Source organism: Paramisgurnus dabryanus, chromosome 11 (assembly GCF_030506205.2).
Source record: "Paramisgurnus dabryanus chromosome 11, PD_genome_1.1, whole genome shotgun sequence".
In the NCBI taxonomy this organism is placed as follows: domain Eukaryota; kingdom Metazoa; phylum Chordata; class Actinopteri; order Cypriniformes; family Cobitidae; genus Paramisgurnus; species Paramisgurnus dabryanus.
The window spans coordinates 23599475-23615755 of NC_133347.1; the positions used below are offsets into that span (position 1 = coordinate 23599475).

The window sequence follows — 16281 nt, forward strand, 5'->3', positions numbered from 1 at the left end:
AACAAAATTAAAAGTCAAAAATGTTGGTCTCAAACATACTTCATCAGTTGAGTCAAAAACAAAATGATCGGAAGCATGCTAACCATGTACATTTTTAGCTCAATACTTATACAAATGTATATGTCTTTTGTGTCAGTTTCTCTTTATGAAAGTATTATTACAAAAAACATCTGAGAAAATAAGAAAGCATGAAACGAAGAATGCTTTGAAATACACAATAAGAGCAGGATCTTTTTTTCTGTTGTTTTTGTCACAAAAGGGCTTTTACACTGCACTTAACCCCAAGTTATCTTCGTTCTAAACCCCGCTTTTAACCCTCGGTTAAGGATCGTTTAACAATGATAATTTAGAAGCGGGGTTATCCGGGATATTAACTCAGGGTTATGAAATCTTGCTCGGAAGCCCCTGACTTCAACCCTCACAACCCATCATTTACACACAGCTATCCACCATTCAACATTTGACGTTCATCTTCACTTTGAATGTCCAAATTTGCAATATAGTGAACAAAACAAAAGGACTGGATACAGATAACCCCACAGTCAGTCTTCACTGAGTTTTATTAAGTTATGTTTACTGTAGGTTACCTTTGGTACCAAAATGTATCTCTTAGTTACTAATATGAACTTTTTATGTGCAAATTAAGGTGTAACTTTTGAAAGGGTATACATATTTGGACCTTCTGAAAAGGTAGCTACCATCCCAGTGACAACTTTTGTACTTTTTTTCTGAAAGTGTAATGTTTCTACTCATAACTAGTTAAACATTTAGGGCCACATTAACCAATCAGGGCAAATCAGCGCAAGAGCACAATTCCAAAAAAGCCCCGTTTTGGAGTGGTAATATCTGCAGGTTTCTATTAAAAAGGTGCAATTAATAACACAGGAGCAAAAGCTGATTTCCATAATGACCAACGCAATCTACCAAGAGCAGCACAAATGAGTTCAGGGTTGCAAATACACAGAGCTGATGAGGTGCAGGTGATCTACTAACACCTGATGAGCTTGAGTTCAGCACCACGGACATCACAGGTGAAAATTCGCATTGTGAAATCCCAGCTAATGAAGCCATAGGACTTTTGACCTGGTATTGTATGTCTTCTCTTAGTGTGACCCACTTTTATGTCCTCCAGCAAATAAAAAATGGCTTGACAAACAATATTTTTGAATAGGCTATGTTCCTGGCATTCCAAATAAACTGTTACGTGTTAAAAAAATGCTCTGCCTTGTACCACACACTATCTGATCTCTGTGATGCCTCTTCTATCAGCAACAATTGCAGCCATTTTTTAGCATTATATAATATAATACCAGTAATCTGTTAGTAAACATTAATAAATTGCATTGTGTGAATCATTTAAATATTTTTCTTCCATAAATTTTGCATCTGAAAGAGGACCTCCTAGAAATGCATATGCAAGAAAGTCAGTCGCAAATATAACTAGACTGTTCACTGTCACAAAAAGGCACAACGTTTTTTTCTGTCGCTGGGGTGGTACCCTAAAAGGTACCTTTTTGTACCTTTATGGGTATAAAACACATTAAAATGTTGTACCTTATGGGGTTCAATATTATACCTTAAAGACCAATTGTGTACCTTAGGAACAATTTTGGACCAGTTCAATTTAAGGGGTACAAAACAGTTAACTGTATCTTTGAAGGTACACAATCGATCCTTAAGGAATGGGTTGTATGTTTATATACCTGTAAAGGTACAAAACGGTACCTTGGGGTACCACCCCAGCGACAAAATAGGTACAGTTTTGTACCTTTTTTTCTGACAGTGTTTTCAGCATTAATTATCCACTGCTTGTCTTTAGTAAATACCGACAGACATTGTTTAACACCAAAATATGTGCTGGCATGAAGTCCTTGATACGAGAACCTCAAAAAGTGATATATTTTTTATTTTAGATTTACAGTAAAAAAATTTGATTTCTGTATGCATGCAGTTCCCCTTCAATGTGATTTATATGTGATTTATGATTCACACCTTGATCTTTAAAAATGATCAAGCATTTGGGGAATCCAATCCTTCTTTCCTCTCTTAAGAAATTGGCTTTTCCTCTGACAGTTTTCATGTTAAGGTGTCTCTCAGCATGCTTCTGAAGGTATGGATCACTGCCAGGAACACTGAGAACCTCATCATCAGCATGTCAAAAAAATATTAAGGTCATTCAGGTCAAACCAGGATTTTTTTGTCTTGTGAGTACACTCTCAGAAATAAAGGTACAAAACTGTACCTTTTCTGTCACTGGGGCTGTACCCTTTTAAAAAGTATAGCTTTGCACCTAAGGATTTCATTTTAGTACCTCAGAAGTACATACTGGGACAAAGAGAGCTTATTAGTACCTCAAAAATACATATTAGTATCTCAAAGGTACCTATTGGTACTAAATGTTTACATATCTGTACCTAATGGTCCATACAATTACCTTTTTAAAGGGTGCTGCCCCACTGACAACTAGGGTACATATTTTGACTTTTTTCTAACAATGTAGGTCCTAAAGGTACTGTAATCTATCCAAAATTGTATTATGTTCTGTATTCCTGTAAAGATACCAAACGGAAACTTAGGGTACAGCCCCAGTGACAGAAAAGGTACAGTTTTGTACCTTTATTTCTGACAGTGTATACTTGTCAGGTTCCAGTTTTGAACAACCCACATATATCAATAATTAAATAAACAAATAAGTCAAAAGGTGGGAAGATTGATAGTTGTGAGGGTCAATACAGTAGTAGCTTTGTATGACATGCAGAAGATGGTGAGGCTGGAAACAAACAATTTGATAAATCATGTTTAATATCCAGGCATGCCATGTATTTCAATTGAAAAACACCCTTATGAAACAGGCGAACATAACAACCAGTAAGGAAAAGAGAGGTGTGGGCTTAAAAAGGCGGAGAAGAATTTAATAAAAAAGACGAGGAGGGGTGGAGAGAGATCCTGTGAGAAACTTCAGTAGACAGGGGTTGTTTAATCATTAGGTCCCTTGAAACAAGAATGTGCACAGGAATTTCAATTTTGGGGTTCGAGCTGTTTTACTTAGACAGTTGATTAATTCAGTTATGAGCCCTTTTAGCCCTAACTCTGTACACTATTGATCTGCTCAAATGTGACTAATTGAGGATTATAATCTTCTCCTGCTGGATCTGTGAGCCAGATGACCAACACCACGTCCCTTCACTATAAAACCAAGGTAGGCTCATCAATAATGGTCTTCAATGAAACTTTCTCTATAGGGTCTTTTGATAGAAAGGTAAGTGGCTCTCTTATTACCTTGATTCTGAAAAAGAGCTCTAACATGTCTTATGTGGTATTTCATTGAAATGTTGAGATTATTTTGGAGTGATTGAGCTTCTGCATTTTTCTTCCCCAGAAATATGACATATCTTCAATTACTTTTTATTCTTATTCTTATTGCAAATTCTCTATAAATATATTTTACTTTGTAAGGCCCATTTCCATGCAGGCAAAATGATCTATCATATTCATTTACTAAATGTCCTAGGACTATAAAATAAATAAAGCATGTTTTAGTAGATTGCATTAGCAATGAAATATGCAATAATGCATTTATATTTATATATTTAATAGGTTTCCTTTTTCTGTTTTTTCTTTTTTCATTCAAAGCTGCTTTGTAAAAGTGCTATCTATATAAATTTGAATTTAATTATATTTTTCTGCTTAAAATAAGACTTGATGTTGGACAATGGAACAATTTAATTTTGCGTTCACTAAATAATAATAATAATAATCTCAATACATTCAATAATGTTTAATAGAAAAATAATTTTCTGCAGAATAACAACAGTTTTATTTAATACCCACAGATTTGATTAAACCCAAATCATTAATAAAATGTTTTTTATAACACAAAACATACAAATGTATATTGTTGTGTAATTAAACCCAGAAGTGATATGTTGCAGATGATTCGTTCTGATGTCCGTCTCAAATATCATAAGATATGTGATACAAGCAGGTGAGAGAGTAGGGCATAGACCAGATGCACAAATCTAAAAACAGCAGGTCTGTATGGAGGTTTGCCAGTGACATACCGGGCGCACAAAAAATTGTAATTCCTCATACTGGTTTTCCAGAAGTGAGTCCAACCTGCAAAAACCTTCCCAACCGTGTTACCAATAGACAGTAGCCTATATGTCAATATTTATAGTAACATATGTGTATATTTATATGGGTTTTTTTTCTCATTTCTGTCACCAGGGGAAGATTGTTTGTGCTCTTATGCTGCTGTGTGTTCATTTTTCTATGATGGACATCCCTGGTCCTTGCAAGCATGCCATAACCACGGACCACATCCTTCAACTGAAACACATGGTGAGGAAACAGATCTAAACTATTATTGAAGCTACAACCTAAACAGACTCATCCTGTGATTTTAAAAGCATCCAAAGCAGTAAGCTGTGTTTCTGAACATGGTAGCTGGTTGCATGCAGGTCCAAGTTAGCTGGTCATTACACTCTTAAAGGGGACATATCTTGAAAATTTTACTTTTTAGAAGCGATGCCATAAATGAACCATTCACCAAAGAACCTTTCAGTCAAGGTTCTTTAAAGAAACATTTCTCTTATTTATTTGTGCAACTGAAGGTTTCTGTGGATGTTACAGGGTCTTTATGGAATTACAGCCTGGCAATAAACCTTTTGGAAACATTTTTTTTTTAATGAGCATTCTGTAGCTGGTCCAAGCTTTTACAATATCTTGGACCTTGAAGATCTTGGTCATACCGTCTCAAGGTGGACCAGCTTAGACCAAAAAGAAACCAGCTAGCACATTCCGAACCACAACCACAGACCTAAACCCGATTTTCTATTGACTTTGTTGTGTTTTGGAGACAAAAGGTCTGATGTCTTCTAACTTTTCATCTAATGTTTTATCAATCCTCAGATCAATAACCAGCTGCGGACCAGCTGTTCAATCGCATACACGTTCATTGAGAGGAAACACTTGGTAAGAATGCCATTAAACGTTATTTAAATAGTCTTTAAACAATGACATGTTTCATTTTAAAATGAAGGTTTTAAAAATAGATTTCCCTGTAAAAACAAGTCTCATTCATGGCTTATTGAAACACACGTCTTCTGGTTCAAATCTGTCCTTGGAAATGTAGCAATGTTAAAGCCATGCTTTGAATTACGTCCCCACTCCAAAGTGAAATGACACTAGGCTTATTTTTTCTTTGTGGGTTGATGTTTGAATTCCTGGTTTAATTTTGATGTAGATCTTTTATTCCGACTTCGCTTTAGGGTCTCAAACTGTCTGAAGCAGATTTCTTCTAATACTTCAAAACCCAAAACCTGATTTTGTTTAGCAGACTCTGCTGACAGTTTAACAACTTTCCTGTTGTATTTGTGTGTTTTGTAGAGTGTGGTTTGCTATGTGAAAGCCACGCTGCCGAGGGTGCTTGAACTGTTAAATGTCCACTTCACATACATGCGAGGATCAGGAAGTGCTCTGGCAGTGGTTTCCATCCAAAACCTTATTCTGAACATCTACTCCCATCACTGTATACCTTCACTAAATGAGGAACTGGAGGTGTGTGCACACTTTTGAGTATGTGATTGATGCATAACATGAAGTCACACTTGTATATTTTGATCATGTGGACAAAAAAAAATATTCAAGTAATTTTTTACGACTTTCTTTTCGTGTCATTTTATGTATTGTTTTCTATTTTTTTTCCTTTTTTTAAATCATTGTCGCTTGGGGTTAGATTTGGGGTTTGGGTTAGGATGTACTTTTATGTATTGGTTTCTACATGTTTTTCTTAAGCTTTTAAAACTATTCTCACATGTAGTTGGGGTTTGGGTTAGGATGTTTATAATGTAATAGAAAGTGATTCTAACCCCAACCCCATGCAACAATGCTAAGAAAATGAGGGAAAAAAATACATAAAATGACACGAAAAAAAAATAGATATGTATTAATCCATATAAGCTGAGGTAAGAACATAGTAAAATATTGAAAAACGGTGGTGTTTTCCTTTAAGCATTCATAATAATAATAATAGAACAGAATGCTTGAGAAAGCAACGTAAAAAGAAAGAGCGAGCAAGGACTGCCTTCTATAGAGATCCCTACAAGTTTGCTGAAGACCTCTATGCAAAGGAGAAAACCGGGACTCATGTAACTGTGAGGGAACTGGAGGAGCACTTGAGGAAGACCTACTCTGACAATCAAAAGCATGTGCCAGCCACCATCCCAGATGACATGCCACCAATCCAACCACCTGAGCACCAGTTGGACACAAGACCCCCAACTTGGAGCGACGTTGAGAACACAGTAAAGCGGGCAAGAACAGCATCAGCTCCTGGGCCCAACAGTGTTCCATATAGGCTTTATAAGAACACACAAGGCGTCTTGAAGGTACTCTGGAAGCTAATGAAGGTGACATGGGAAAAAGGGATCATACCTAAGGCATGGAGAAGGGCAGGAAGGATTCTGATTCCTAAAGAGAAGAATTCCTCAGCTATCCACCAGTTCGCCAGATCAGCCTATTGAATGTGGAAGGAAAACATTTCTTCAGCGTGGTGGCCCAAAGACTCTCAGCATTCCTGCAAAAAAATAACTATGTGGACACCTCAGTGCAGAAGGCAGGGATAAGTGGTTTCTCAGGAACATGCAGTGAAGAGTCAATGTCTGAAGAGCGGGCTGCGGCTTCCTCTAATCAGGGTCTATATGGATGACATGACGACCATAACAACGACTAACGCATGCACCAAACGCCTGCTGTACAAACTCCAAGAAAACATCCAATGGGCACGAATGGAGATTAAACCCAGCAAGTCCCGCAGTATCTCCATTGTCAAGGGCCAGATCATAAATGAGAGGTTCTACATGAATGACGCACTGATACCAACTATTCTGGAAAATCCCATCAAAAGCCTTGGCCGGTGGTACAACTCAGATCTCAAAGATGCCAAACAGGTGGAACAACTTGGGCAGGATACCATCAGTGGCTTGAAGCAGATCAACAGCACAGCTCTCCCAGGGAAGCTGAAGCTCTGGTGCCTTCAGTTTGGACTTCTGCCCCGCCTCATGTGGTCAATCTCTATCTACGAAGTCACCCTATACCATGCTAATCGATTGGAGCAATTGGTGAATGTGCAAGTAAAAAAGTGGCTTGGACTACCCAGATGCCTCAGCAGCATAGGCCTATATGGCAATCAGGCCCTCTCCCTGCCAATCTCAAGCCTGGTGGAGGAGTACAAATGCTTTTAAAGCAAGGCTCATAATGACCCTCACAGAATCCCGGGATCCTTTTATCAGAGGGGCTGCTCCCACTTTAGCCACAGGGAGGAGGTGGAGGCCAGGTGTAGCAGTGGCACAGGCAAAGTCCGCTCTAAAACACAGAGACATCGTGGGCCAGGTCCAGCAAGGCAGAGGGCGCTTGGGGTTGGGAACAACAACACCCACATGGCAGAAGGCTACTCCAGCTGAACGTCGGCACCTGGTAGTTGAAGAGGTGCGCCACCAGGAAGAAGCGGACAGGTGTGCCAGAGCGGTGTCCCAAGCAAAGCAAGGCCGTTGGATGAGGTGGGAAGGTGTGGAGAGGAGGAAAATCACTTGGAGCGAACTGTGGAACACGGAGGCTAATATGTTTAGCGTTACCATCAGAGACACATATGATGTCCTGCCCTCTCCAACCAACCTACATCTCTGGTTTGGAGAGAGCCCAGCCTGCCTCCAGTGCCTTGCCCCAGCAACCCTGAAACTCATCCTGGTGGGCTGTAAGACCAGCCTTATGCAAGGCAGATACACCTGGCACCACAACCAAGTGCTGAAGTACCTGGCTGCTACATTGGAGAGTAAAAGGGTTACCATTAACGCCATGCCCCGGGAAGCCCAAACTACCTTCTTGCAACCAAAATCCTTCGTCCGGGAGGGGGATAAAAGGTCTACCAATAAATTGCCTCCAGACTTGTGCCCAGTGCCACTGAACGCAGCCCGGGACTGGGAAATGCGGGTAGACTTAGGTCAGAGGCTCACCTTCCCACCGGAAATTGCAGCGACCAACTTGCGCCCAGACCTGGTCCTTTGGTCCAAATCCTGTTGACATGTCTTTATAGTGGAACTGACAGTCCCGTGGGAGAAAGCCATCAAAGAGGCATCTGAAAGGAAAAGGTTGCGATATGCAGATTTGGTTGCCGAAGCAGAGGACCGGGGCTGGAAGGTAAGCGTGCGTCCAGTGAAAGTGGGCTGCAGGGGCTTTGTTGCTAGTTCCACCACAAGGCTACTATAGGAGGTTGGAATCAGAGCACAGGCGCAGCGAAAAACCATCAAAGACCTTGCAACTGCTGCCGAAAGAAGCAGTCACTGGCTGTGGCTGAAGCGAAAGGAGACCGTATGGGCAGCCAAATGACCTCATGGAGCCTCCAGTGCAACACACACCCAGGTCTGATCAGCCTCACCCTCGGGTAAGGGTGTAATGTGGTAAAAGGCTGAAACACCCAATGAGGCCGGGGTGAACAACTGATGATGTGTTGTATTGGAGGAACCATTTTTTTTTCTCCTCAATCCAACCCCACTCAAGAGGACATCTGCAACAACAACTTTGTTAATTTTCAAGAGATTCTAACATCTAGTCCTAGTAAGCATACATAATAATTCATAACCAAGCTGTTTCTTTTGGGTAAATTGGCAGTAATGGGCAGGATCAAAAAGAGAATACCTGCCTACAGCATTGTTTTTTTTTTTAGAAAAGCAGATATGTGGACTTAACACCGTAATTTTGTTGTGTATAAATATCTACGATTATACTTTATAGTATTCTTTATTTAGCACAGTCAAAAACTTACAAACAGCTCCTTTAAAGGGACACCATGAAACTTTTGGCCACTAGGGGGTGCTAGACACGTATTTTTCACTTCTAGCGCCCCTAGAGCCCACAAGCGCCGCAGCACTGTCGCAAAGGAAAGGAACTGGCCAACCTTAAAACTAAACTAAAAACTAAACATTTAAAATGCTAAACGATCAACATTTTGAGACAACAGGGAGAAACGCAGTCATGTTACAACTTTCTGATGAGGAACTCGTCGTGGCAGAAGCCATTTCTCAATCTGAAGGTTGCAGCCTCCGGATGTCGTATTTCTAATACGTCATCAAGACTGTCTTATTTCACAATATTAACAATTACAAAGTTGACTATTATACTTAGTTAATCGTAAATTGTTGCAGTATGCTTATGACTTGCGAATGTAATGCTCAGTTTACCTTAATAACCCAGGCTTGATGACGTGTGCAGCCTGCATATTTGACCTCCGGAGGCTGCAGCCTTCCAATTCAGAAACGACCAGACGTATTTCCTTGCCTTTTTCCAAACAAATATTGTTGCATCCTCTCTCTCTCCCTCGCCACCAGGATTTTCCGCAATGGCGCTCGTTATTCCTCTTTTTGTGTGAAAATCGCTCCAAATCCAAGTAAACCGATGCGTTTAGGTCTGCCGCTTTGTAATACGTCACGCGAGTGACAGCGGAACGCAGCAAATGAGGAAGAGAGAAGCGCTCGGATCTGATTGGTGAATGAATAGGGTTTGGTTTTACACTGTGAGCAAGTTTGAGTGCTATAGCATCCTGGATTGTAATGTAAATATCATAGACACAGTAAAAAGAAAGGTAAATACGTGAACACAGCATCTGAATACAGGGAACTATATGCAATATAATCGCCGTAATTTATAAAGAACATCGCATTTATGTATGAATCAACAGTTTATAAAAAAAATTGCCTTAAAGGGGAATCGAACCCGGGTCGCCCGTGTCATAGGTCCGTGACACTAAAGACTGTGCCACAGAGTCACATATTAGAAACCGCTCTCTACACTCCTTAAGTAGCCTCCAGCAAAATTCACGTTAAAAACAAATTGTGTGGAGGAAGTGACGTATGCCGTAAAGCAGTCGAATTTTGTAGTTTTTTTTTGTGCTCTGGTTACTACCACAAACCCTAAGTTTTAAAATACGAGTAAAAGTGATACAGACCCCGTCAGGCTATGGTAGACATGTCATTCAACCTATTTAAAGTCGATGTACTATCACAAGGGTCTTGAAAATGTATTATGAAGGTTGAAAAATTACATGGTGTCACTTTAAGCATTGTTGTATGCTGGAAAGCAATGCTAATTGAATTGCAAACAGGCCTGGCACATCTGTAGTCATTTTATTTAAAATGTAATTCTTAAAACTCAGCTTGAGAACTTGATCATCTGGCATCTGGAGTCAGACATCAGTTGCACATGAGACACGGGCTTGAGAAAGAGTGCTTTTACTTTGTCAAAAGTCTAATGTAAAAAGGCAGGTGAACTCTCACTACCTTCTTTGAACGTACTTGCTATTCTTTCATATCATAGGAGCTGCTTTAGGGATTTATTAACGATGACAAGCCTATCTATCTATAGCCACATTATTCCAACACAATCTCATTGGAATTCATGCGCATTGGTTCATGATCTCTTTCATATGTTTTTGTAGAAGCAGGCTTTTTGCACGTTTTGTATAATTCACTTAGTACGAATTCATACAATGCTGAAACTTTAGATATGATGTGCAACAAAAATAGCAACTTAACAAAATAGGCAATAATATTTTTTGTATGATATATGACAGTCACCTATTGAAGAGGCCTGTAGTTGCAGGGTAGGCAATTATTGTCAAATCTTGCGTAAATATTTAAAGGGGTTACCAGGTATCAGCAAGTAATCATTTGGTGATTTAAAAATCTCGGCCCCCCATGAGTTGACCCCCCACGTGTGTTATATTGGGCGACTGTCATTTTAGGGTTAATTTAGCGCGAGCAGACAGTAAATTACTTTAAAGTGCAAAACGTATTAATGAGAAACAAACCATCTTTAAGATCTAAAACAAACTCATTTGATCCCTTTTTTCTTCTCTGTCTCTGTTTTCAATTTGTTCTCACGCTCTGCAGGAGATCCCGGTGGCATTTGAGAAGCAGTACAAAGAGACTCCTGTCCAGGCGCTTTTAAGAGTGGAGGAGGTTCTGTCTCTATACCTGCATCTCATCACAACCTCCAACACATCTATAAACTGGACCTGCGGGCACGAGTACGGCAGCATTATGCATGAGTACAGCAGTATTATGCCCTCTACTGTATCCCAGCTCACCACTGGCACAGGTGAAACACATATACACAATATACACTACACACGGACCCGCAACCATATCCCCACACCATTGATTAAAGCCATATGTTTTTTTCTTTGAAAGAGGCGGCGGTGGGGTTATCCAGACAAGCTCCTCGGGGGTCCGTAAGCGATGATTTCTACAGGCTGGGGTTCATTTTGGTCTCCATCTGTGGAGGATTTTTCATCCTTCTCACTGTCTACTGCCTCCTGAAGAGAAAGGTATTCCATCCCGCCAAAAAGTGCCATATGGGCATGTTACTTCAGGTCCAAAACCTATTTAGACTTTTAAATAAGCATATGTTAAGCAGGCACTCTTAAAAAATGTTGCATCAAAAAGGGATAAACCCAGCCTTTGGGTTAAATAACCCAGGAAATGTTCATGTTTGTCCCAACAATGGGTTAAGCCTGCACTTTTTAGCATGTGGTGACCTTATAAAGTCCAACAATGACGAGTGAGTTCACACTATAAATCTGGCTTTAGAAAAAAACTATATTTGTAGTGGGAAGTTGCAAATATGCAAAATTTTGTTGGCATGTAAAGACTCTTTGAAAGGCTTGGCATTTTTCAGGATAGTGCTTGATGTTGAAAAAAGACGTTGAGCCAGCCGGAAATCTGGTATTGATTTGTAATGATGGATATTGTATTATGCATATGCGTAACACGTTTTACAAAAAGCATACTCAGAAAAGCTTACAGTAACTGAAAGCTTACTAAAATTTATATTAATATTAGTTATTTAAAACAAATATATTGAACTCAAATAGAAAATAAACTAATATGTTTTGTTTAAATGCTATGTTTAGTCATTCGTGAGTCTGACTTTTTTCATGTTTAAGTGCTATTATTGGGTCCCCAGTGCTTGTATCATCCTAAAAATTGGATAAAGAACAACCCAGTTATTTTATTTTGGTAAACCATTCTCTGCAAGCATGTGCAAAAAAAGGGGTTATTGAAATTTGGCTCCCCTTGTGATGTCAGAGGGGGAAAATACCATCCCTTAATTTGCACTATCCAACCACAGCACTGCCATTTAGTGCAGAGATCAGCTCATTTGCATGATGATAAATATGTTAAAACAGCACATATTTGCTCACACCTACAAAGTGTCAATTTTAACATAATAAATTACCTATATGATATTTTGAGCTAAAACTTCACATGTGTACTCGGGGGACACCAAAGATTTATTTTACATCTTAAAAAAGTCTTGTGAAATGTCCCCTTTAAAGTCTTTTTGACAAAAATGCAACAGTCCTACACATGCTTTGATTCTGAGTCAGTCTTTCAGTTGTCTGGCAAGATGAATCAGACCATTGTAGATTCTTAATTGAATTAGACTGGTACACTGAAAGACATTCACTACGATGTGTTTACTCATGTGTTTGGTATCACTGCCCAGGCTTCAGTTTTTAATAAACTAAAAGTGGTACTCATTTCTAAGTCCCTGTTCATAGAAAGCAACCCCACTGAGTGATAATATTGGCTGATTCATAGGAATTCATACAAAATGAAAAAAACAATTATAATACCCCACCCCTAACGTCACTGAGCGAAAGTAAAACATACTAAAAGTTGCTTGACATTGTTTCGTACTATTGCCACCATAACTCATTCTTTTATACTGTTTTTAGTGTGAACAGTGTTGGTCATATATCACTTTTATTTTTAACTTTATATATATATATATATATATCTTTTGAGGGCACATGATGCAAAGTTCGTCACAACATGTATGTAGTCCGTCATGTGTGTGGTTCGGCATTTCAAAATATGTGTTCTGCGCATCGAGTGATCATATGTGCATCATGCGTCCTGTCAAAATAAGTGTCTGCTGCAGATGCGTCTAAAGGGTTTATGATAAAAGAGACGCTCACGTTTGCCAGATACTCACATAATCTCATGCGTAATCAGAGTTTACTGTTAAGGGAGTGTCTTGTGTGTGTTTTGTGAACATGAGCGTCTCTTTTATCATAAACGGTTTTGACGCGTGTGCAGCAGGCACTTATTTTGACAAAACACATGTTGCACATGGTTCACATGACGCAACAAACACATATGTTGAAAACAGAAGCAACACACATCACACTCCAAACACATATTTTGAATTTGCGCTCCTCGGAAGAGCATTCACGAGTCCCACTGCATAGAAATTCAATTTAGAATCTATTAAGAATTTGAACTTGTTAGATATTAAGGCTTAAAATAAGACGCATTAGTATTCCTAATCCTACAGCAGACCTACAGCACTGCACACTTTTTAGGACCAAGATTTGTTAGTGGCTTATTTATAAAAAAAGATTGTATGTATTTTTGTTTTTTTGAAGTCATGCATGTAATTTTATTCAGATTCTTACCTCTCCAACAGAAACTGCAACATCAACTTCACAGAGCTTTATCCGCAGACTGGGGGTAAATTTGGTTCACATTATAAATACTTCACAAACGTGCTATTTTTAATAAAAAAAATGCGTTTTTACACATGTGACCTAATTATTGTTACACTAGTTTGTGAAAATAATGTTTTTTTTAATTATAGATTACAAGTTGTTGAAAATTTTGGAACACAACAGCAAGAATGTAAGTATTTTCTGACATCATAAGTTTTTTTAAGAGCTTGATTTCTTCTACACATTAAACATTAAGTAAATGCTAGCATTTCAAGAGCATTACTGTATTACAATAATAATATAAATAGTATCGTACTTTTCTAAATAATTATATTTTTAGTTTCGTAAAGACTAGCACCCGTGCTCACCAGTGTATGTTGATTCAGGTGTGACCCAATGGCTTTTAAAACACCAAAGCAGCTTCTGTTTTGGCTCTGACAGTTTCACTCCTCTGTATGTCTTTGATCCATGAGGTGTTGAAAGCCTTACTTAGAACATGGACTAACAATCGAAGTAAAAAAAGCACACTTCTTTCTGGCCTAGCACTGAAGAATTAGTTATATTCCAATTCTCCCAAATTGCCATTCCTTAAGCAAAGATTTACAATATCCAGTTGACTAATGTATAGCACATATGTGTAATGTGTTTTTCTAAGGGTACAAGACTTAATATTTTGAATATCTTCAGATATTGTTTTCAGCACCTTGTTGAGGTCTTAAAGGAAGAGTTTACGTTTAAAAAAATGAAAGTTATTCCATGTTTGCATACACATACACCTCAAAATGTATCACAAAATTTGAGTTTAAAAAAACATAATATTTTTTAGGTGTTATCAATTAAAGCCTTTTATTAAAGTTAAGTTTAATTTTTTACAGTGTGCCATTTCATTTTAACCTATACACTGATCATTTATTATTTTTGGCAGTTTGTTATAAAAGAAAGATTAGTTTACAAATACCAGTAAAATTTCAGTCTTTTCCTCACATTAAGTGATTGAATGACTTCAAAAGACATATGGGGTCTTTCATATGGATTTCTACATTTTTGGAGGTTTGCCCCAGGAGCTTCAAGCACAAAAACTGCATTTCTTTAAGGGTTTCAGTGCACACATGTGAAATAGGTCTTCATTTAAAGTCATGCTCAGCATGCAAACACAAGAATGTGTGTGTTCAAATGCTTACTTCTTATATTTCATATAGGTCAGATGTCCAACCATCAAAGCAGCTTTGGCTCGGACCTCTCCACTGATCTCTAACAGAGCTGATGCCTCTTTTGGACACCAAAAACAACAAACAGACTGTGATACTTTTCAGAAACCGCACTACTACATCATCTAATGGTTTGCATTAACTAGAAGGAAATCCACTTATTGAGCACTTTATTATAAGAACGCTTTACAAATAACTCGGAATGGGGTCTCCCTTTATTCCAAAAACAGTCACATTCCCTCAAGATTCCAGTACCCCTTGACATGACCAGCCAACACAATTTTCATTCATGCTGTAAACTTTCTATTCAGATCCAGTGACTGTGAAGGAAACTTTAAACTTTATCCAGTTCAAGACCTTGCTTTTTTGCTTACATGATGGAAAATCATCTTGCCAGTTATTTTTGACCAAAACAACATGTAAAAAAATGCAAGTTTATTTTGGCTAGTGGGATACTCTGGACTAATAATGTTGTAATCTGATGTGTTGTGCAGTTTCAGATGCTATTCTTCTCAGTACATCTCTTTCAGACAGCTACAGTAGTATTTCTGTCAGCTCAAAGCAATCTGGCCTTTCTCGCCTCCAAACTCTTCATCAAAAAGGCATTTGCATTGAGGAAACTGTAGCTCGCTGGGTGTTTTCACTTTAATCGTTGTTGTGTGTGAAAATCCCGGGAGAAATATTTAAACCATCTGGCCTTTTGGCACCAACAGTAGTGCCACATTAAAAATCAATGTGAACAATTCTTCCCTTCTCCTATTTAGTTAAACGTTACACTTCCACTACACAAGCTCTTCGGATAATCACACGGCGGTCCTCATAAAGTGCTCATATATGTCGATTTACAATGTATGTCTCATATGGCATAATCATTTGCTCATAATCACTCACTTACTTGGAGCTTGTAAATATGTAAATATATGTTTTCATGAACATCTGAACTTCTGGAAATGTCATAGTCAGTATTGCATATTCAAAGTTGCCACATGTACATCAATCCACTCATGCAAAATGCATTTCAAACCTAGACTGGAAGTGTTACCATCAATAAATACGTAAACAGAAAGAATTTATTTGACTGTTTGTTCTATAATTCAGGTAAAATGTTGCTTATGTTCATGTGTGGACAACTTATGCTGTAAAAGCCTGATTGTTTAAAGCTTTTAAATAGAAAGCACATTTCACAGTGAAATAGTTTCCAAAAACTGTGAAATTCTGTCATTATGTATACCTTCCTTCATTTTCTTCCAAACTCTTACCTTTTCAATCTGCACGAAAAACAACCACCATAAAAGTTTATATGACTTTTGTGTTGTATTCCAAGTCTCTAAGCCATGCAATAGCCTTGTGGGAAAAAACAGACATTAAAGGATAAGCAATTTGAGTTAGAGCTTGAAGTTCATGCTTACTCACATTATAAGGAATATCAAGAAATGTAAACAGATCTATTATTTTAGTTAAGATATTAAATCAGATGAATCAGTTCACAAAACTGATTTGTTAATGAATCCAACTGATTCAGTG

General features: G+C 38.3%; 1 protein-coding gene across 1 annotated transcript; it reads left to right on the top strand.

Moving 5' to 3' along the window:
- The first annotated feature begins 2958 nt into the window (after positions 1–2958).
- Positions 2959–16038, top strand: csf1b (colony stimulating factor 1b (macrophage)). Its single transcript, XM_065247963.2, has 9 exons — positions 2959–3199; positions 4228–4341; positions 4912–4974; positions 5389–5559; positions 10944–11151; positions 11244–11380; positions 13528–13571; positions 13699–13739; positions 14749–16038. The coding sequence occupies exons 1-9, from the start codon at positions 3164–3166 to the stop codon at positions 14802–14804; spliced, it is 870 nt and encodes a 289-aa protein (XP_065104035.1). The 5' UTR covers positions 2959–3163; the 3' UTR covers positions 14805–16038.
- Positions 16039–16281: the final 243 nt, after the last annotated feature.

Bases quoted from the DNA above. Each gene is read 5' to 3' on its own strand.
- csf1b (XM_065247963.2), top strand. From the start codon at position 3,164: ATGACCAACACCACGTCCCTTCACTATAAAACCAAG. The intron at 4,342-4,911 runs GTGAGGAAACAG...ATCAATCCTCAG, and splicing joins TCCTTCAACTGAAACACATG to ATCAATAACCAGCTGCGGAC. The intron at 11,152-11,243 runs GTGAAACACATA...TTTCTTTGAAAG, and splicing joins CCAGCTCACCACTGGCACAG to AGGCGGCGGTGGGGTTATCC.